General features: G+C 45.4%; 1 protein-coding gene across 2 annotated transcripts in view; it reads right to left on the bottom strand.

Annotated features, from left to right (window-relative positions):
- pvrl2l (PVR cell adhesion molecule related 2 like) overlaps positions 1–22,871 on the bottom strand; it is a 352,980-nt gene that overhangs the window by 185,380 nt on the left and 144,729 nt on the right. For both annotated transcript variants that reach the window (XM_079654073.1, XM_079654074.1), the window contains exon 4: positions 1,327–1,620. In XM_079654073.1, the coding sequence (XP_079510199.1) occupies positions 1,327–1,620 (294 nt within the window). The remainder of the gene's footprint in view (positions 1–1,326; positions 1,621–22,871) is intronic.

Below are 22,871 nucleotides of genomic sequence, written 5' to 3'. Positions count from 1 at the left end.
CTTTCTCGTTTGCACAAGAGACTTTCTCGTGCGCACAAGATTTTTCGTGCACCACTATCATAATATCTTCTGAAAACAAATGCCCACACATACACACACACAGACAGAGACGCACACACAAACATACACACACACACATACGCCCTGGCGACTGGACATCTTGTTCATAAAACTAATAATATGGCGTAATAATCTGGCAGTTCGATGTGTCTAACCGTAAGAAAGTATCTTGTGCGAACGAGAAAGTATATCGTATTAATAAAACGTGGCCTCGTTTTATTTAAATTGAGGCCACAAATTACATCTCGTGCGCACAAATTAATAAAACGTGGCCTCGTTTTATTAATTGTTCTCTCTATGAACCCTCCAGGGCTCCGTAAGTAAGCTTTCTTAAAGCTAATGTTATATTAGTCAGATTGCTCTGAAGATGGGAGGTGATATTCTATTAATGTTCACACAGTCAGGTGGTTTTTGCCGGCCGTCTTTCCTGCAACGGCAGTTTAAACTGTATTTCCTTTATCCTGTAATATGACTTGATAGCTTTAAACTCAGCACACTGAGCTCTGATTGGTCAGCAGGCTGTGTTTTCACTGAGTTGATCTCTTATCCTGGAACCAAATCTGCTCCGGAGCAGGTTTGCCGTTCAGCATAAGTTACCATGGAGATCTAGCCCGGTGAGAAGTGAATCAGCGTCGTAGGACCGGAAACCCAGAGTTTACCCTGAAGTTAGCTCGCTAAGCGAAAATCCGGCTTCGTAGTAGAGGCCTCAGGTCTTTTGTTGCTATTGGATCAGTTGGTGGATTGATATACCAAGGTCTTGCGGGGTTACAACTAGGTTTAAAACTACTTATGCCAAGACTAGGAGCGAATATTTGTCCTCAAATATCACCCATACCTTACCTTACATCAGTTTCTCTGCACTGTTTGTTTATGTTATGTTTCATGTTGGAAACCCTGATAAACAAAAAAGGTGTTCTCAACTGTTAAAACAAATAAACCAGATGTTGTTTTTGTCATTTGAGAAGAGACTGGGAGGTGCTTTAGAATGGAGGTGTGCGAAGAAAGTGTTGCACACCAATATAAAATGATCCCCTCCTCATTATCGCTGTATAGTAGAGAGGATATAAATGTGCAATGTTTGTTCTTCATAGATAAGTGGTGAAACGTCCAATTAAACACCGAAAGACTCTGGCAAGGCACAGATCTATCTGTGAAGTTATTTGTATCCTTTTATGACCCATATGGAAAAATATCAACCTAGTGCCTATGCGTTATTTAAGCTCAAGAAGACATTATCATGTAAAAAGGTGTTTAAGTGTTTCTTACATTCCACCGAGAGCTGGACGGTGTGAGCCCACGGTCGCTCCTGAGTCTTCTGCTCCACCATGCAGGTCACCTCCCTGCCGTTATCTGCTGCCGTTGGAACCAGGCGGTACTCACTGCGAACCGTCACTGTGCCATCCGGCCCGTTGGTGGTGTTGGTGGTGTGGTTGCCTCCAACTGACCCCAACCATTTGATGGTGGCCGCTGGTTTGCCGTCCATTGCCTCGCACGTGGCCACCACCACCGACTTGGTCTCGGCCTGAACGGTCACAACGTTGGCAGAGTTCTTAGGCTTAGCTGGAGGCAGAGAAAGGGGGAGACAAGTGGGAGAAGAGAAAAAGAAAGAGATATCAGACAAGAGGAGGTTCAATCAGTTTGAGGTGTGTTCACGTACTGTACACCGTGGCACCCTGCTGTGTGTAATGCAATTCGGATGAGAGAGGGATGGGCCCTCTGGTGTGACCCTAGGCCTCAAAAACATCACAGAGACACCGAAAAGACAGCAAAGCAACATCCATAAAAAAGTCCTGCAGTGTCTTTATTAAAGCCAATGAAGAATTTGAATTGTAAAATCCAGTTTATATACATTTTTATGACTTAATTACAGCTTGTATTCTATTAGAATATTCCAGAACAAAGCGAATCCCTTGCAAATGTGTGAAACAAAAATGTAACAGTGAGAAAGAGAGCCTTTGTCTTTGACCCATTTATAATGCATGTTTTACATCAACCGATTGGTTTGGAGAGAGCTTCATCATCATAGACTTTCTTGTAGGTAGTTCCCCAATTGAAGTGAAACATCAAACATACCGACAGTTACTAGGTTTTCACATTTCAACAGCGATATTGCAACATTGCTTTCTCCTCTCCCATCACATTAGCGTTGTTAAATCAAAGCGGACTTGTTCTATAAAGTGGCATTGTTCCAAGAGAATGCCCTTCCACTACCAATAAATCTGTAAATGTCAGTGAATTCCATTATTTTGTGATTTCAAGTGCTGCAATTTACTTTTTTGTTATACCCACTGTTCACATGCTTCATGTTGTACTGCAGGGTGTGATTTTGTAATTTTCCCCTAAATTCCTTTCAACCTGCGGCAGAGACTTTACTTATCGAAAAAAGACAGACAATTAATGAAAACACTTTTTTGCTAGTGCATTGACTGCTGATTTATTCGGGGTTCTGCCAGTGCTGATATAGGTTTATCTGTGTTTTTGAAGAAAGAAATCATCACTATGATTCTGAGGGACTGACACAAAAGTGTATTTTCATGGTCATTGATTAAAGTGTTTGGACATTTTCTGATACATTTACACTGTAAATAGCTCAACATGGTTGAGCATGTTTACATTTGGACAATGTGTCATGTTTTTAAAAGAAGTATACCAACAACCAACAGAAAATACTCGAAAATGCCTATCCTTTTACCCCAGCATTAGTATTAACAACAGTGTTTAAGGTCTTTAAAATAAAGAAAACATGCAAATGACTTTAATATCCATTAGAGATTTTTATTTTTAACGCCCCCTCATACCAGCATTTAGAGATGATTCGATTTTAGTGAAAAATCATGGCAATTCAGGGACAAATGTTATGCATCAACTTCGGTACATTTTCACTTTAAAATTGGTATTAGCAAGAAAACCGAGCTCCACATAGTGGATAATGGAGAAAGCCATTGGAGCTTCTGTGTAGCACCTCCCCCTTCTATTTAATCTTCCCTGTGTAAGTACAAAAGGCTAAAAAAAAAAGTAAATTGGTTTGTGGACAGTTTTGTGACAGAAAGAAAGGTACAAATACTTGTTTTCAATAAACTGTGTGAAGGTTCTGACACAACTGGAAAAACCAAATTTTTCCCGGAAAGTCATTCTGAAAATGTCACATATGAGTGACAAGGTCACTCCACAGAAACTGCTCTCCTTGCTGTCTCTGAGGAACTGCACACTGCTAAAGCAGCATCCCTCTCCTCTCTCATCATCCTTTTGGACCTGTCTGCTGCATTCGACACGGTGAACCATCAGATCCTCCTTCGCACTCTCCAAGAACTTGGAGTTTCAGGCTCTGCACTTTCCCTCCTCACCTCATACCTCAAAGACCGTACCTACAGGGTAACTTGAAGAGGGTCCGAGTCCGACCCTTGTCAATTAACTACAGGTGTCCCTCAGGGCTCTGTTCTTGGTCCCCTCCTCTTCTCCTTGTACACAAACTCGCTCGGATCAGTCATTAGCCCGCATGGTTTTTCATACCACTGCTACGCTGATGACACCCAACTAATTCTGTCCTTTCCCCGCTCAGAGACCCAGGTCGTCGCACGCATCTCTGCTTGTCGAACTGACATCTCTCAGTGGATGTCTGCTCATCACCTCAAGCTCAACCTTGACAAGACTGAACTGCTTTTCCTTCTGGGATAAGATTGTCCCACTCTTGACCTAACAATCAACATCGGCACCTCTGTTGTTTCCCCGACTCAGACTGCAAGGAATCTGGGTGTGATCCTAGATAACAAACTGTCCTTCACTGCAAACATCCCTGCTACAACCCGCTGCTGCAGATATACACTTTACAACATCAGGAGGATACGTCCCCAGCTGACCCAGAAAGCGACGCAGGTTCTGGCCCAGGCTCTCGTCAATTCACGCCTAGACTACTGCAACTCCCTCCTGGCTGGTCTACCTGCATGTGCCATCCGACCTCTGCAGCTCATCCAGAATGCAGCGGCTCATCTGGTCTTCAACCTTCCTAAATTCTCCCACACCACCCCGCTCCTCCGCTCACTTCACTGGCTTCCAGTAATTGCTAGAATCCACTTCAAAACAATGGTACTTGCGTACCATGCTGCGAATGGATCTGGCCCTTCCTACATCCAGGACATGGTTAAACTGTACACCCCAGCGCTTGCATTCCGCTCTGCATCAGCCAAACGGCTCGCTGCGAGGGGGACCCAAGTTCCCATCAGCAAAAACACGTGGGTTTGCTATCCTGGCTCCAAAATGGTGGAATGAGCTCCCCATTGAAATCAGGAAAGCAGATAGCTTGCACATCTTCTGGCGCAGACTGAAAACTCATCTCTTTCGACTCCAGTTCGAGCGATAGAATTACTAACAAAGAATTGCAAACAAAGCACTTATATACTAATAAAGGACCGGCTTATCTATAGCCAATTGAGTAGCACTTGAAATGTTTGGCTCTAGGAAACCTGATGTATACTTATATGATTCTGTTTTCTTCAAGGTTGTATCTTCCTGGTCGAATGTACTTATTCATCTACATGTCTGCCCGCTTTTCACTTTCGTTTGTAACAACTTTGGATTTCCCATGTGGTATGACAAAAGTACTTTGAATCTCGTCTTTGTTTTTTTTACCAATTTCCTAAACAATGACAATTTTGATGTACCACTTTATGGTGTGAGCAGTTATCCTGCCCAAGATGGCAATTGCTACTGATTCTGGATCTAGGTTGACATTTTACCACTTCATAGTGTCACCCATCAGCTTTTTGATTACTCCAACATTTGAAGCTGGATGCTGCTGTGAAGACTTGCAGTCTTCTGATGTTCTGCTGTGTAAAAAGGGTTGCTTTAGTGAACATAAATATACTTTTTTGCTTAAAAGTTCTAGGGCTGTCCAGAATAACATTTTTCGGGCTCCGGATATTCGGTAGTAATCAGCAGTGAATATCCGGATATTCGGCCTGCGCGCGCGCGCGGGGGGGGGGATGTAGTAATCAGCAGCGAACAGCTTCAACACGTGTATTGTTCACGGCATTCATTTTGTTATTCGACAGTATTGTTGTTTTATAGTTATTTGTCAATGCATACAGTATAGCGTAACCCAATTTGTGTTCTTTGAAATTGAAAAGGATATTGCATTGTGTTTTTTACTTTTGTTGCAGTTGTATATGTCTTAAGTGTAATTTGGCTTGGCTTCCTATTTATGGACATGCTTTTATATTTGAAGGAGAGTTAGCGCTGTTGACAGGAAATTGTTGTTGCTACTGTATGGAAACAACGTGACGGAGATTAACGGAGAAACGTCATGTCTACATATAAAGATGGAGAAAGTAAACGATAAAGTGTATGGTTAAGTGTTAGCACCCCCCGAAGAGGCACAAGCTCTTAACTTGATATTGGAGATTTCAAGAAATTGAATTTATCGAATAACGAAATTGAAACCCGAATAGTACTCCAACGAACCAATATTCGGATATTCGGGTACAGCCCTAAAAGATTCCTCCTTTAATTTCAAATGATTATTTCCTAATGCCAATGTGTAGTCTTTGTTAACTGTATGGTTGATTGTGTCTGCTTTCATCATATATTATATCAAACCAAATCCAGGTGTCATTTAAAAAGTCTTATATTGTCTTTCTGAAAATGGAATATATCACAGGAAATTAGATTAAACAAAGGGCCTGAATAGACATGGAAAGCTTAGACAAAGCTTGACAAATGAGCAGAGATTTTAGATATGAGCGGGATAGGAAAGGAAAGGAAAGGGAAAAGGGAGGCACAAACAGAGGACAGATGAACTGAAAGGCATAAATAGAGAGGGATCACATAGAAAAAAGGGAAGAGAGTGAATCAGAGTGGCAGAAAGAGGTTTGGGATTGAACAGCAGGCCTAAACAAGTCAGGGGTATCAGACGTGTTTCCTGACATTGCATTGGATTGGGCACACTGCTAGTTATCAGAGACATTTTGTGTAGAGAATAATTAGAGGGCAAGTAGGAAGTTATGCTGACAGAGCTGAATAAACACCACCAAAACTAACCCTTCGGTAGTACGACCAATAGCCTGAATGATAGAGACTGACAGGGAGAGAGAAATGAAAGTGCCTCATGTTTCCAAACACTGTTAACAGCATGGAGTGTATTTGGTTTATGAAACCAAGCACTTAAAAAGCTTAAAATGTGTCATAGTCAACGCATGCTTCCATTTCTTCTATTAAAATTGCAATTTGGAGCCAAGAATAATGTTCTTCAATCAACTCACCGTCACATTTGCTCGCTTCAGAGTGACATTTGCTGTGAGACATTGTCCCAGCAGCTTCAGCAAGGCAGACCCTTGCCCTAACGTGAACCTGAGACTTCTCTAAAACTCTTTCTTTCTGACTTGGCAAGCAGATCAAAGCCTGTGACTGGAAGATTGCCAGACTTAACGTAAAAAAACAAGTTGGGCATATCTGCCAAGCATGAAGATTTGTAACTGAGTGTGAAGCCGGCTGTTGCTGCATTAAGGCAGCATTCACACAGGACAGCTGACATCAGGACATTGTGTTGAAACAATCCAGACACCCAGAAAGCTAATTAGTGAAGCCCAGTACGGACCACATTAATACTTATATTTGGCCCACATTCTGCCAAGCAACAAAAGTGATGAAGACATGCAATATAGCAGCGAGGACACAAACTTAACCTTGGTATTATGCAGAATTTAGCCAGACCCAAGCCACACTGTACCCCTTTTAAGACCTAACTCTTAACCAGATTACAAATAGTTTGCTGCATTTGGCCACACTTACTGCATACTGTATCTGGTGCAGTATAGAGATGAGCCATTTTGGGAGCAAAAACCCCCTCACCATTGCCACAAATGACCCATTTACTTCCTTAAATCAATCAAAGTTGACCCAGAATCATGTCCTATCTGGGTTGTGTCGCAGTGTGCAGCTCTTAAAACAGTTTGAAGCAATCTGTACACATTTCAAAGGCTGATGAAGTCCATTTGAAAGACTGGTCCAGATAAAAAAACTCAACAAGCATCATTGTTCCCAGAGGATAAATGACTGAATATGGTGAACTCTTTTCCATAAGGTTACATTTTAAGTTTTTTTTTAAGAACCTCTAGGCAACTACTGGATCCAGTACCGTAACGTTTGCATTCACATTCATGTTTACTTAACTATTAACTTAGTATATTAAGAGCTATTTTTTTATTCGTCCAATAAATATTTTATGAAAAACACCTGCAAAACAAATAGAATTCCCACCAGCCTCGGCTTTACTTTGTGTTTAATGAAAATTAGCAAATGTAAGTATGCTAAGCCATGATGCTGAACATTACACCTCTCAAATGTAAACAATTGTGCCATTGTCAATACAATGTAAGCATGCTCTTTTTAGCATTTAGCTCAAAACACTTCAATTACAGCTTCACAGAGATGCTAGCATGGCTATAGCTGTCAGTCTTGTTGTTTTATTGATCAAAAGTCTATCTTCTGAGTGATGTTTAACTTGCTTGCTGATGTTTCCATACAACAACACTGTAGATCAATGTATTATATTAATATGTCAGTGTGACTCCACAGAAGTAAACATTGTCAGGGAAAGAGTCAATAAGTAAACCTGACCACTCCTGAATTCTTCATTGCTATTGGTTCAAGTGCAAAGCTGAAACAAATCCTCCAAATACTAAAATCTCCATACAATGTTTGGAAACACAGAAACTGAGCCTGAAGAACAGACACATTTGGATTTAGCAGTTGCTTCCTCCTTCTCCCCTCCTTAAACTTGGATGTATTCAATGCTGATGAAGGCAGCCAAGTCATTTATTTTTTGTATTTTATACTTTGCTGCAGAAGTTAGCCAAAAATCAATAAAGGTTTCTGGATCTTGTTACATTTTTGGAATTCACGCCTCGCCAGCTGCCCAGGTTTGTAAACATCTTGTCTCAACTTGACACGCTGCTGCTGAATATTTTCAGACAATGTCGGGGAAAAAAACATCTGTTTGGCTCTCAACTGTTAACATTACATGAATATTCAAGGACACAACAAGAGTTTATACTGCAATTATTCAGCTGTGCGTGTTGTTTTGACAAGTCATTATTGGCTGCTAGAAATGTTGAAAAAATGCATTAATTTGAGTGTTAGACTAATTTAGCTAATTTAAGCTTGAGAGCACTCACTAAGTGCCTGGAATGAACAAAATAAAAGAAGAAATTAATAATCATTCCCAATTTCACTGTCGTTATTCAAGGAGAGAGGTGAAAACACATCATTTTGACTTCTAAAGCCAGCTCAGACTTGCCTCTGAACACAGAGCACCTCGGGCCTCGTGTTTCAAGCCCCTTTGTGCTGCTGCATTTAACTGCATTTTGACTGATTCAGCGCTTCTACTTCAGGGCAAATGGAAACTTTTTTTAAAAACCTTCCTCTGCACTTTCCTCGCCGGTACGCAATGTTTTGTGAATCGGAAAATGTCTGAATATTTTTTGGATTTCTACAAAGTAAGCAACCTTCCCACGTGAATCCTACGCACGGCGTAGACATCACAATGTCTACATATCTTTTGCCGCAAACTGAAAACATACCAATTGGCACTTATAGAGTTTCGCCGATTTTAAATGAATGCACCAGCACTTACGATGGTTTTCATTTCTATATAACAAATATACCTGCACTTTTCACTTTATGGTTTATTGCACTTATTGTAAGTTGCTTCTGATAAAAGTGTCCGCTAAATTAAATGTTATGTAATGTAAAAGAATACTGAGGCGGTTAAGGTTATAATCTCTTGCTTTTACGTATGCTAACCAGGACCTTGAGTCAACATGCAGTTACAATTTGCAATATACTTATTTTTAGTTCATGTTGAAATGCCTTGTCTTCATGCTGCTGTGACAAAACATCTTCCCAAATTGGGACAAATAAAGTAAATTCTAATCTTATTGTATCTAGTCTAATCTAATGTAAATACATCTAATGTAATCTAATCATGAAAAGCTAATAATCTGACAGAGACTGAGCAAAACACATGCTTGAAAAATGTACTATTTCATATATTTTTCTTATGGGCTTTGCTGATGATATGTTGCCAGAAAAGTTTGGCTTCAGCCATTAAGGTCAACACCACCCTTGAGTTATTTCCAAGAGAATTGTTATGCAGAAGCTACAATCTATTCTGCCACTTATTCACTCAGTTGATCTTGGACTCCAGCCAGTGACCCTCTGCAGTCCACTCGTCCAACATCTGGACTCTCAACATGTCCCTCTTCAAACTCCAAAACAATGTGTTATAAAACACTTCTGATCCACTAGACTCTCCAGAACCTGCATTTGTATTCCTGTCCTGCTGGCTGCACTATTCAATACAATGCAGTATTATTGGCTACCATCCACTGCGTGTGCTCCCCATCCAGGACGATGTTATACCATTCACTGCCAAGTGAGTGATTCTTTATTCACACCCCAATAAGTGGTAATGAGATTGGCCGGTGCTGGTGCTGCATCCAATAAGTTATAATAGGATTGGCTGTCAGGATTATGTATTTCTACTTAAATAAGTTGTGAAATGATGGGGTTGCTGGTGGTTCTATATCCAATAAGATGTAATATGATTGGCTTCCAGAAGTTCTGGATTCAATAGGGTCTAATGTGATTGGCTCATATGGATTTTGTATCCAATAAGGTAAAATGTGACTGTCTTCCAGTGACTTTGAGACACACTTAGCTCACCAATTACATTTACATGGACCAGAATCTGTCAGAGAGAGCTTGGCAGTGCTGTAGCGGCAGACAAAGGCGAGTCATTGAGCTCCAGCAGGTATTTCCCAGTCTACCTCATCTTTGTGCCAGCAGCAGCAGTTTAGCAGGCTTAGCCCACATCCATCTGCAAACCCGCCAGAATCATGCGCTGAGTTTTCTCTGCAAGACAGCCAAGTTCTGCATCTCCTGTTCTCCGTCAGAGAGTGGATTTTTTATTGTTTGTGTGAGGGTTTGCGTTAAAAAAAAAAAACTACCAGGGGACATTTTTCTGGCCCAGCTGGGGGGGAAACATAAAAGGAATTTCATTTCATGCACCATACTGGCTGCAACAACTGGAAATTGATTTATTTTAATAATTGCCTCCCATTGTGTCTCTACAGTGACTTACTGAAGAGTCTAAGAACTATTTTAGCTTAGCCATAGCTGATAAGGAACCCACAGACCTATAAGTGGGGCAGCAACACATTTATATTGGCAGCATGCCTGTAAGCATGCTCTCAAGCCTCCATTCCTTTTATTGTATATCAAACAATTTAAAAAATACCATTTAATTACACTGAATGTGTGCACAAAGACCTCACACATATCCCAAATGTGACCCTGACAAATAAAACACATTAGAACAAAGGTAAAGAACCACAGGGAATCCATTAAACTTGCACAATATGAATTCAGTAAATGGTTCTGAGTGCATCAAATCAGATCATCCCTCGGGCATGCTACTATAATGTGAGCTTTGAATGTTTGAGCTCTTTATAAAGTACAATCACTGACTCTACGGGCCATATACTGTAAGCACAGCACTCCTATACAACGATCAGGGGAACTGTTGTTATTCACATTCAAGCATGAAGTCTCCTCAGTGCTGTAAACTTTGAGAGGAAGACACCAGGCATCTGAGTCCATTGTGAGCGGAGTGCAAACGGGAGGACATGTGGGTGGATGAATAACACCAGCTGTCTCCAATTACAAACAGGATGCGTCCCCTGCTAACAGCAACTAAACAACTCGCTTTTTAAAATCAAGACACTGAGGTAACTTTAAGCAATATGCCAGATTTCATTTCATTTTTGGGGGCTGTGTTTGTTTCTACAGTGTTTCAGCCTGTTGATGAGTGGGGAAAATAAACTATGAAAGGTATAGAAGTGAACAGCTTTGTGGAGATGCAATTTGCATACTTAATGTATTCTAATTATTTCATTAGAGCCAGAGTTTTCAAAGTCTGACACTGTTTGCCCCACGCTCAGACAAACACAAGACAACTGCCTCAACTGTAAATGGCTTGGGAATTCTGATAAAAAAACATGAACGTTTTTTTTTGGCTGATTTTGACCTCTCGCAGTAATGTTCTTTGTCAAACTTCTAATTGGGATAATTATTATAATCAAGTTTGGAACTTCATGCATAGTTCCCATGGTGTGAGAAATGTAAAAGGGAAGAATAATGTTGCAAAAGAGTCAGAGTTAGCTCTTTATGCGTTTAACAATATATTCATCTGTTGACCACAACATATTACTAGACCAACTGGAAAACTGGGTGGAACTTTCGGCAACAGTTCTAAATTGGTTTGAATCCTACTTAAAGTGGACCTATCATGCAAAATGCACTTTTGTACGTCTTTCACACATGAATATGTGTCCCCGGTGTTTCAGGGAACTCACCAAGTGTCAGAAAATACAACCCTCTCACTTTTCCTCCGTACCCATCGCGATATTCTGAAATGTGCTCTAAAGAAAAAAGATTTTTATTTTTTATTTAACCCCTTGCTGTTTACAGTCACACCAGTATGATGATTCTAGTAGTCCCTGCAACATATGTCTGCATTAAAAAAATCAACTAATAATGAAGAAAATTAACACGTTTGTTGCAATAGTAATTTATGCACTAACTACATTACTACTCGTACTACAACATTTGAATCATCAGTTCTTCCTCATTTTCCTCAATTGTTCATATTTGGTTTATTAAAATAATGATATTGTGGTCATTGTTCAAAAATGTCTGCTATCATTATGAGTAGTATTATTATTATTAGTATAATGCGCTTTCTGTCTTCCTGTCATTATCAGGAATTAGATTAGTTTAGAACCTTCATTCTCCTAAACTGCTGGGACATTTCCCTATAGCCAATACCTTTTATATTTTCTACTCTTCACTTACTTGTCAGCATAGGTCGGCATTGATGTACAGAGCCGACAGAAGACCTTGTTTATATTGGCATCATATTGAGAGGTGCATTGACGCGTCCTAAAACCAGGAAGTAAGCTGCTGGTTCCCTCGACAAAAAAGCAATGGGATTTCTCCATAGGGTTTTGGAAAATAGCTGGAAATAAGGTCTGTGGAAAACAAACCTGTTTGATAAATGCACGTTTTGTTCAGCCGGATAATATCCACATGTCTACCCTTCTTTTATAATTTTCGAATCATAAATCTAATCGATAGATTATAAAAGGGTTTTAGGATGCGTAACTGCACCACTAGAAAACAACTCCATCGATCAAGCTGGCTGAAACTTTCTCTCCCTCTTCTTCTCATCCTACCTGTCACTCTCCTTTAACTCCTCCGGTGACTTTCTTTTATTTGAAGATAGTTTTTTGCCCGGCGCTCACGGGCAAACGGGAGCCAGCGCGAGCAGGCTCCCGTTTTGCCTGTTTTTTAAGCAATATTTTTAGTGGCCCGAGCGGGCAAGTGGAAAGTACGTTATGCTGGCCCGGGGTGTCTAAATAGTGCTTCCGAGCCAGCGGGCCATTTATAATGTCGAGCCCTGCTCTCTGTCACTGTGCATGTGTGTAATGTTTGTGTGCAAGTTAGACGGGGCCTGCGTGTGTGGCTGTGTGTGTGACTGTGTCTATGAGGGAGAAAGGAAAGCTCATTTTGTCCGCGGCGGGAAATTGATTTGACAACATAATACTCGATGTTCAAGATGTGGTCATTTACGACATCGAATGGAGTGCAATCCACGATGTCGTGTAAACTCGATATATCGCCCAGCCCTAGGTCCCCCCCGTGTGGTTCAGGGATTTTTGCTCACCGTTCTTGTGATCATTTTGACCCCACGGGGTGAGATCTTGCGTGGAGCAGGTGCCATTGATACAGTTAACAAGTGGAGGACAGAGGAGGCTCTTAAAGAAGAAGTTACAGGTCTGTGAGAGCCAGAAATCGTGTTTGTTTGTAGGTGACCAAATACTTATTTTCCACCATAATTTGCAAATAAATTCTTTAAAAATCAGACAATGTGATTTTCTGGATTTTTTTTCTTCTCATTTTGTCTCTCATAGTTGAGGTATACCTAGGATGAATTACAGGCCTCTCTCATCTTTTTAAGTGGGAGAACTTGCACCACTGGTGGCTGACTAAATACTTTTTTTCCCCACTGTATATCCCTTTCTACGTCACAACTTCCCGCCCTCCCCCGTCTGCTCCCCCAACCACAGGCCCACACCTCAACCAGTATCACGGTACAGCTCTATGATTGGCAGAGAGACGGGGGATACGTGAGTGACACCCTCAGCCTCCTATTAGGGTCGCTACACTACCCCCCCACTACAAAGTTCCTCGCCCACGAGGAACAAACAAAACTCAGCACAAACACTACAACAACGCACTGAACTTGACTAGGAAGGTCTGGGTGGACTACCATCCCTTCCAGTTAGACCAGGGCGCATTCTTGCCCTCTACCATAAACAAGGGGTCACACTAAAAAAACTCTACTAACACACAAAGTCTCTGAAACGACCCGGGGGTCGTGACTGCCTTCTCAGCAGGGGGACTGGGGTGGCCGGTTCCGGCCCAGGCGGGGATAGGGGAAGGAAAATGGGGGGACACTCAGTCCCTGATGAGGCACTGCTGCTCCGCTCGCCGGGGGACCTGAGTGAGGATGTTGCAGGGCCGGCTGTGGGCCCCGGTGTTCCTTGGGCCTGTGGGGAAGCGACTCCTCGGTGCGGAGCCAACCTGTCTCTGTGGATAACCACTTTTCTCCCCCTTGATGTCAACTGCACCCTGTAAACCACTTCCCCCACCCTCTCCAGTACTCTGCAAGGACCCACCCACTGGCTGTCCAGTTTTGGGCACCGGCCTTTCTTGCGTTGGGGGCTGTAGACCCAAACCAGCTCCCCGGCCCGGAAATGCTGCCCTCTTGTCCGGTTGTCATAGTTCCGCTTCTGTCTCACCCCAGCGCTTTTCTGCTGATCGCGGGCAAAGGCGTGAGCGGAATCAAGGCGGTCCTGAAGTCTTCTGGCTTACTCAGGCCCTGGAGGCGTGTCCAGGGAATCTGGTTGCTGACCAAACGCCAAAACAGCAGGGGTTCGCAGCTCTCTCACCAACATGAGGAGGGCAGGAGAACAGGCTGAGGACTCCTGGACTGCAGAGCGACATGCCATGAGCCCAGTTGCGCTGATGCTGAGACGTGAGGATGGCCAGCTGTTGTCCCATAGTGCGATGGAATCTCTCGACTAGTCCGTCGCTCTGAGGTCGCAAGGGGGAGGTGCGTGTTTTGTACATTCCCAGTTGTGTGCACATGGAGGCAAACACCCGGTACTCAAAATGTCTCCCCTGGTCACTGTGCAGGGTCTCCGGTACTCCAAACCGGCTGAACATGCCGGCCACCAAGGCATCTGTGACTGTCTCTGCTTCTTGATCAGGGAGGGCATACGCCTCTGGCCATTTTGTGAAATAGTCTATGGCCGTGAGCACGTAGCGGTTACCCCTGTTCGACAAAGGTAGAGTACCCACCACATCCACCGCTACTCTCTCCATCGGCGCCCCCACGGGAAACTGTTGCAGTGGAGCATGGGAACGACCAGGGGGACCCTTCCGATCCATACACGGGTCACAGCGGCGACAGAAGTCTTCGACATCCCTCCGGCACTGCCCCCAGTAGCAGCCCTCACGAAGGCGCCGGAGCGTCTTAGTGATGCCAAAGTGACCAGAACCTGCCGTTCCATGCATGGCCTTGAGTACGGCCTCTTGCAGACCCCTCGGGACCACCACTTGCCACCTCCTCTCCCCGTTGCTGGCTCCTTCCACGCCCGCTGTAGCACCCCCTGACACAGGCGTAGAGCCTCAAACTGCGACCACAGCCTCTTGGTCGCTTTAGAGAGCACGGCCACTTCCTCCCACGGTGGCCTCCTGCTGCGACTCGACCCACTGCAGTACAGGCTGTAGAACAGCGTCCAGCTCCTGCTGTTGCTTCCACTCTGCCCCGTCCACTGACAGGAGCTCCCGGCAGACAACCTCTTCCACTTGCCTCGTTGCCGCACAGACGACGCCCTCCTCCAGCAACTCCTTTTCACGAGTCTCTCTCCTCTCGCAGTAGTGGCATCCGCCAGCAGCACACGGGCGGCGGGAGAGAGCATCCGCATTTGTGTGGCGCACCCCAGCCCGGTGCTCCACCCTGAAGTCGAACGCTTGGAGCTCTTCTATCCACCTGGCGACCTGCCCTTCGGGCTCTTTGAACGTCATGAGCCACTGTAATGCAGAGTGATCCGTCCTCACCGTGAACGCCTGACCACATAGGTAGTATTTAAAGTGCCTGATGGACAGCACCACTGCCAAAAGTTCCCTGCGAGTGACACAGTATCGTCGCTCTGCTTTGTTGAACGCAGGGTGCCGATGCCCTCACGCCCCACTTTGTGGCCCAGGAAAGTGACCTCTCTCTGCATGAAATGACACTTATCTGGATGTAGCTTCAAACCAGCGGATCGGATCCTTTCCAGCACCACTCGTAGCGATCCCAGGGCCGCCTCGAACGAGCTGCCATGCACCAGGATGTTGTCCAGGTAAACCAAGCACTGCTGGCGGGGAATCTCCGACAGCACCCTGTCCATCAACCGATCAAAAGTGGCCGGGGCATTACAAACCCCAAAACTGAGGACCTTGAACTGCCATAGTCCCCGGCCGGTACAGAAAGCCGTTTTTGGTCTAGCCTCTGGGGCCAGAGGAACTTGGTAATACCCACTGCGGAGGTCCAAGGAAGAGAACCATGACGACCCTGCAACCAGGTCCAGGGACTCATCGATGCGGGGAAGGGGATATGAATCCTTCTTAGTGACCCCATTCACCGGTCTGTAGTCTGGGCACAGCCGCCAGCCACCTGTCTTCTTCGGGACAATGACTACCGGAACGGCCCACGGGCTGTCGGAGGGCTCAATGATGTCTGCCTGCAGCATGCTTTGCACTGCCTCGTTGCAAGCCTGCTGACAAGCTAGGGGAAGACGGCGCGGGCGACACTTGATGGGACGTGCATCCCCCGTATCAATCTCATGTTCTACCAGATGCGTTCGGCCCACCTCCTCCTCCTTCATTGCAAAACTGACCTGGAACTATAGCAGCAGCTGCCACAATTGCTCTTGCTGCTCTGGATTTAGGCCGCCACAGTTCTTCCTCCACACCTCCAATACCGCAGACGGGCGTCTTCCACCCCATTTTCCTCCGTTCTTAGAGTACTCACAGTGTGTATAGGGGGTCTCCCCGGAGATTCAGCCGGGCCGTGGATACGGGTCATAGTGATCACCGGCCCCCCATGGAAACGCACTGTGCCTGCTAGAAAATCCAGATGGCAGCCAGACGCCCTCAAAAAGTCCAGACCCAGAATACACGGGTCCTGTACCTCCGCTATCCACACGGGGTGCTGCACTTCAACTCCCCCCACCGACACAGTCAGCATGCCTCTTCCTTTCATAGGCGCCAGCTCTCCTGTGACTGTGCGGAGACGCACCGCTGTCGGCTCCAACATAGTCCCACTGGCAGAGGCGCGGGAAGGTATTTTGAGTGGGGGTGCTGAGGTGCTGTCCGATGTGCTAATTACGCACCGGACAGCACGGCGGGAGGGCGGGGCCAAAACCACACACATACAGTGGCATAACAATGGACTCAGTGAACACTATTACGGGCAATATTGCGCACGCACAAGAGCGCGAGCACGCGCGAGCGATCACACACACACACACACACACACACACACACACACACACACACACACACACACACACACACACACACACACACACACACACACACACACACACACACACACACACACACACACACACACACACACACACACACACACACACACACACACACACACACACACACACACACACACACACACACACACACACACACACACGTCAGGGGTGGACTGGGACACAAATTCAGCCCGGACGTTCAGACGCACCGGCCCACACACCGGCCCGCCGCCCACACATGCGGGCCACCCTTGTAGCCTACAGATAAATTATACATCTACTATGCTCATATACTGTATACTGTTATGGCTAGATTCCCCAGAGTCAAGCCATAACATAAAGTAAGTAAGGTGCAAAATGAAACCTTCCTTTAGTTAAGGTTTCTTCAAAATGTCCGTGTCATGTGTGAAGTGTGTCAAAGTGGATATATAGGAGTCAGCAAATGGGTATAGTCAAAAATGTTTGCCTGTGCCTGGCTGTAAACAAAAAGAAGTGCCAACGCACATGCAGCTCAGACATTCAATCAATGCCATGTGGTCTAACCAACAAATGATTCTAATAGTCATTATGAGAGCACTTGTCCAGTATTAAATAACCAACTTCAAGGAATACAATATCATGCACAGTAATGTCAATCACTAAAATGAATGCAATAGTGAATTGGCCACACATCTCTGTGTCCTTATTATTCAATATTAATATTATTGAATATTAATATTATTTAATATAATTATTTAAAATTATAATATTAATATTATATAATTTAACTTGGAATATCATGAGCATATGACTCTATCCTAATGCATCTAACTTTATGCACAATATAATAGTCTGGCCAGCCCTGCAGCCCGTTCTAGGTTCTGATTGGCTCTCTAGGTTAGCATTCTAGCTTCTGACTGGCTGTCCAGGTTGTCAATCACAGCTGTGGGCATATTATAGTTATAGTCGTAACATCGCTAAACTTTTTTCTTGACGGTTTTCTCAGTCAACTAATGCTATTGCTAACAGTAACATCAATTAACACAGCCCTGCACACTGCACCTGCTGTCATTATATGCCGGCCCACTTCGGTACCGGTACACAGTGGCATAACAGTGGACTCCAGTGAACACTATTACGGGCAATATAGAGCACGCACAAGAGCGCGAGCACACACACACACACACACACACACACACACACACACACACTACACACACACACACACACACACTACAAAGATGTAAAATATTATTTGACCAACAATGTGGAATTTATTGCAGCAATAACCATAACATAATAATTCAAATACCACAAACATGATGTTAACCAGTATTATGCACGGCGGCAGCAAATAACCAAAAATGATAAATAATGCATGTTTTACCTATTTGAAGACCCCAAATGTGGACTTCCGTTCAGGGGTGTTGTCGATGAATCTTTTCATTAGTGGCTGGATGTCAATCCGATCAAGAATGTCACTGTGTACGTGCATTACGGCCAGGTGTGTCAGTCGTCTCTGTGTCATGTTGCTCCGAAGCCAGGTTTTGAGGCGGCGAAGGGTGGAGAAGGAACGCTCAGAGGAAGCAGCAGAGACAGGTAGACATAGACAAAGTTCGATCAACTTTTCCACTTCTGTCAGGAGTTCCCTTGTTTGAGGATGCAGTACTCCGATGAATCCTGCAACGTCTTGAGCTGTTTTGAGTCCTTTTGTCTTGGAGAGGTTACCCAGCAATGTGAGCTCCATATGTAGACGAGATTTATCAAACTGATCGGGCACCTGTGCAGCAGTGATCTCTCTCATGCCTAAGTATTCTCCGTTTGCGGCATTGATGACAGTTTGCTCTCTCAGGGCAGCGACTTGTAGGCCTTCTTGGTCGAATCGGCGATCCAGCTCAGCTGTCACAAGATCCAAGGCCTCATAGAATTCACGCCGCCACTGCTGCTCTCCTACATCAGTCACGATGGCCTCTGTCTCCTCCGTATCTCTTAATCGGGCAGGGGTTCTGTTGGTTCGTGGAGGAAGGGGCATTTTCAGGTTGTTTCTTTCTGCACAAGCAGCCACTTTGGCAGTCATCTCCTCGATAAATCCATCTTCTCTCAGTCCATGCATGCGCTGTCGTAGCGCACTCACACACTCCAGTGCCCCCTTCGCACTTGCCTTCTCACTTTGGAGAGCTCTGGCTACGGTCTCGCATGGTCCAAAAAGAGCCTCACAGCACAAAAGGCCAAAGTATGTTTTGGCTTTTGTGGCTTGTTTGTATAGACCAGATACTTTTGCCCGAGTATCTCCCCTGACTGTCTTGTCTTGCTCAAGCATCTTCAGTGTCTGCAGAATGGCTGTATATGAGGAGACAACCCGTGAAATCGCCCTTGTGCGTACGGCCCACCGAGTCGGGCATAATGACAGCAAGTTGCAAACCGCCTCATCATCACCAAATATGGACTGGAACAGCATCTTGCGCTTTGATGACACCCCGACCACCACTGAGACACTTCGTACAAAGTTTAATGTGTCTGCAACAACACGAACTTCTCTCGCCACTTCTTGTAATACCAGATCAAGTGCATGGTTACTACAGTGCACGTATAGTGCAGATGGACACTGCTCTTTTAGTTTGGCTTGCACACCCGAGATGCGGCCCGACATATTCGCAGCACCATCGAAGCAAAATCCCCTGAGACGCTCCAGTGGCAAATTCAAGCGCAGAAAAACATCCTTTATGCAAGAAAAAAGTGTTTCTCCAGTTGAATCAGGTGCACTGTAAAATCCAAGGAAAGCATTCACTGCCTCAAGTTTTGAATCCACGTATTGCAAAGTAATGGAAAATTGCTCTGACGTACTTATATCAGTGGTCGCATCTGCAGTAAGACCATAGAAAGAATGCTCTCTCGCTTCGGACACGATTTCTCTTTGAACAGCATGGGCGAATATCTCCAGTATTTCATTTTGTACCGTGTCGGACATCCAGTTGTCTCTTCGCTGCAGCCACTCCTGGCATTTTGGCAATGTAAATGTCCGCTCCATCATCAGTTTCCATAGCACCCCATCTCGATTGTTATGGCCTCTTAATGATAGTCCTAAGCTGCCGATGAATCTTACTGATCTGAATATTAGCTCTAGGACTGTTCTGGCCGTTCTTTGCTCTTTCTCAACAATCTCCGACAGTAGAGCATTAATGGGAGTATTGTTGTGAGCAAGCATTCTCTCCGATTCTGAGTGAATGTCAGACAACTCGTGCTGGCTAAACTTTGTGGTTGCTTTACGCCAGTTACAAAAGCCTCCTACTGTAAATGAACTTGTCTTTCTGTCATTATGTCTTAAGCCCTTCTCTATGGCTTTGCAGCAGGTGAAGCAAAGAACGGTGTCTTTCTCCGTGACATAATGCACCCATTTCCACCGGGTAAACCAGCTTTTCTGAAATGACCGCTCGAAGGCCTCTGTCCCAATTTTCCTGGCAGGAAAACTTATGTCTGGTCGACACGGCTCATCAAACCCCAAAACGTTAGGTGTCGGGTCTAGCTTGTCAACTGCACCACCTGCCGGTGTGTGGCCATGGCTAGCGTTAGCCACAGTTGAACTGCTAGCTCCTGTTTCATCGGTGCTGCTGCTAGGAGGCTGGTGCTCGTTGTTGGTGGTTGTAGACAAATATCCTCCTGCCCCTGCATCTTTTAATTCAATATGTTTAGCAGATTTAGCGTTGTTGGAGAGAAAAAATTCTGATATCCGTTTTTGCGCCATGTCAGTTACTTGTGTTGTTGTCTGTCACGTTAAAAGTAGCCGACTAAAAACTATCAACAACCTTTTTTTCCACATCTTTTTTATTTTTCTTCCCTGAAGCAAAATAATGTATTATATAGTCTTAAATGATCATTTGAATAATAATATATAATATAAAATATAATCTCAGGCACAATGAAATGAAATAAATATATATAATACAAATAAAATACATTTGCAGGCAGGGGTGCTCCGCTCCCCCTCCCTGCCGCTAGGGGGTGCTGCAGCGCCCTCAGCACCCCCCTTCCCGCGCCCCTGCCCACTGGGCAACACCTCTGGTCTCACTAGGGTTACTGTAGAGCCTGTGTCCACCAGTGCAGTGCAGGGCACCCCTTCCACAGCGACAGGGACATAACAGGAATCCCCACAGCCAGCACGGCCCACCGCGACGACAGGCTCCAAGCCTCTGCCGTCATCTTCTTCAGGAAGGCGTAGCGTCTGGCTCCCCCTGCTGTGCTGCCGGGCTCCTTCCTCTGATGTCTGTGTTGATGACAATAAAACGGTGGTTTGGTTGAGGAGTTTTTGGGCTTGGCTCCGCATCTTCCCCTTTATGCGGACCCCCCGTCGTTTCCCTGGGTCCGGCGTGCCTTGGGGCAGTCTCTGGCCAAATGTCCCGGCTGACCACACCCCCAGCAGACCCTGGTACTTGTTCCGCGTGTTGGCTGCAAAGAAACAGCCCTTATAATTTCCGTCAGCTCGGTAACTCATGCAGGCTTCTCCTCCCTGCGGCTCTTCACAGCTGAAGAGTGGTACCGGCCCTCCGTGGCTCCTCGCAGCTAAACTCCACACATCCTCCCTCTCCACAGCCATCTCCAAGGCCGCCTGCAAGGACTGCGGATGCTGCAGCTGTACCTCTACCCTCAAGTCCACAGGGAGGAGAGTCCTGATGAACTGATCACGGGCCAGCTCACTGTGCACTCCGGGCGGTATGTGCGCGTACGCCATACTTGCCAACCTTGAGACCTCGGAAATCAGGAGCATTTAAAAATGCAAAATGTGGGGGGGGGGGTGCTAGTGGATCGCCGGAGCTGTTAGAACTACAATAAGCATGTTAATGTTAATCTAAGTGCAATGCCTTGCGGCCTGTAGCACCATCCTTGATGGAGTATATGTGTGGGCTGGACCTGTAAGGAAGGGAAAGGAGTGAGCAGAGAGTAGAGTAGTTGTCGATTCTTGTTCTGTTTTCGGTGACTATCTGCCACCCTCAGACTTTCAGTTGCGCGCGCTACTAAAGAGACGTGTTACCATGGAAACCAAACAATGGTGTAGCTGTATTAAAGTCAGAGTGGAAACAGTCCTGAGTAAATCAGATTTAGTCAGAAATCAGGAGAAATGCGGGAGAAATATGACCCCGGGAGGAAACCGGGAGAGGGCAATGAAATCGGGAGTCTCCAGCGAAAATCGGGAGGGTTGACAAGTATGGTGTATGCCCGCCGCCTCAGGCTCTCCACATCATTAGCCAGCGCACGCAGCATCTCCCCAGACTTCCTACAGCTGTTACTCAATTTGTTCCGGAGCAGCTCTGGCGGGAAACACTGTCCAAACCGCCTCTTCAAAGCCCCCGCTAACGCTTCATAGTTGTGCCGGTCCTCAGGGCTAAGCAGCAGCAGACATGACAGAGCCTCATCTGTGAGGCACAAAGCTAGCTGTAGTACTTTAGTCTCTACAGACCACCCCCCCGGCATGTGCAAGCAGTTCAAATTGGGCATGGAAAGTCTCCCAGTCAGCCTTACCCGAGTCTTCACGGACACGGCGGCTGCTACCGGTTGATGGGCGCCGCCATAGTGGTTTACATCCCGCTCAGTTTTGGCGCGAAACGCAGCTGAAGATGGCGACATTCCCGCGTCTCTAGCCATCCTCACCGCCGACTCCCTCAGGCGCTCTCTCGCCTCTCGTGCCTTCACAAACTCCCCACTCATGTCCTTCGACCACCCGCATGCTCCTTCTTCCTCTCCATCCCTACTTTCCTGCTTCACTCCCATCTTGCTGAACTTTTCCATCTCCGCTAGCTTACCTGCTAGCTCCGTGACGCAGTTACGAACACCCGGCCGGATAGACGTTCTCCGTTTCGAAAAGTCACTTCTGACACCAATGTAAAGTTCACAGATGGAGTCGGAAACAGGCTTCTAGTTATTAGGCTTTAATAACTCTTATTTTCTTAGATGATCACAGGTACAGGTATAGCTTGCAGGTTCAACCTTACACACTCTGACTCTAACTCCCACACATACCCATATATCTACGTCACAACTTCCCGCCCTCCCCCGTCTGCTCCCCCAACCACAGGCCCGCACCTCAACCAGTATCACGGTACAGCTCTATAATTGGCAGAGAGA

This window comes from Notothenia rossii (genome assembly GCF_949606895.1).
Source record: "Notothenia rossii genome assembly, chromosome: 10".
NCBI lineage: Eukaryota > Metazoa > Chordata > Actinopteri > Perciformes > Nototheniidae > Notothenia > Notothenia rossii.
Note: the sequence above shows the minus strand (reverse complement) of the source record. Positions and strands in the feature narration are given on the sequence as shown.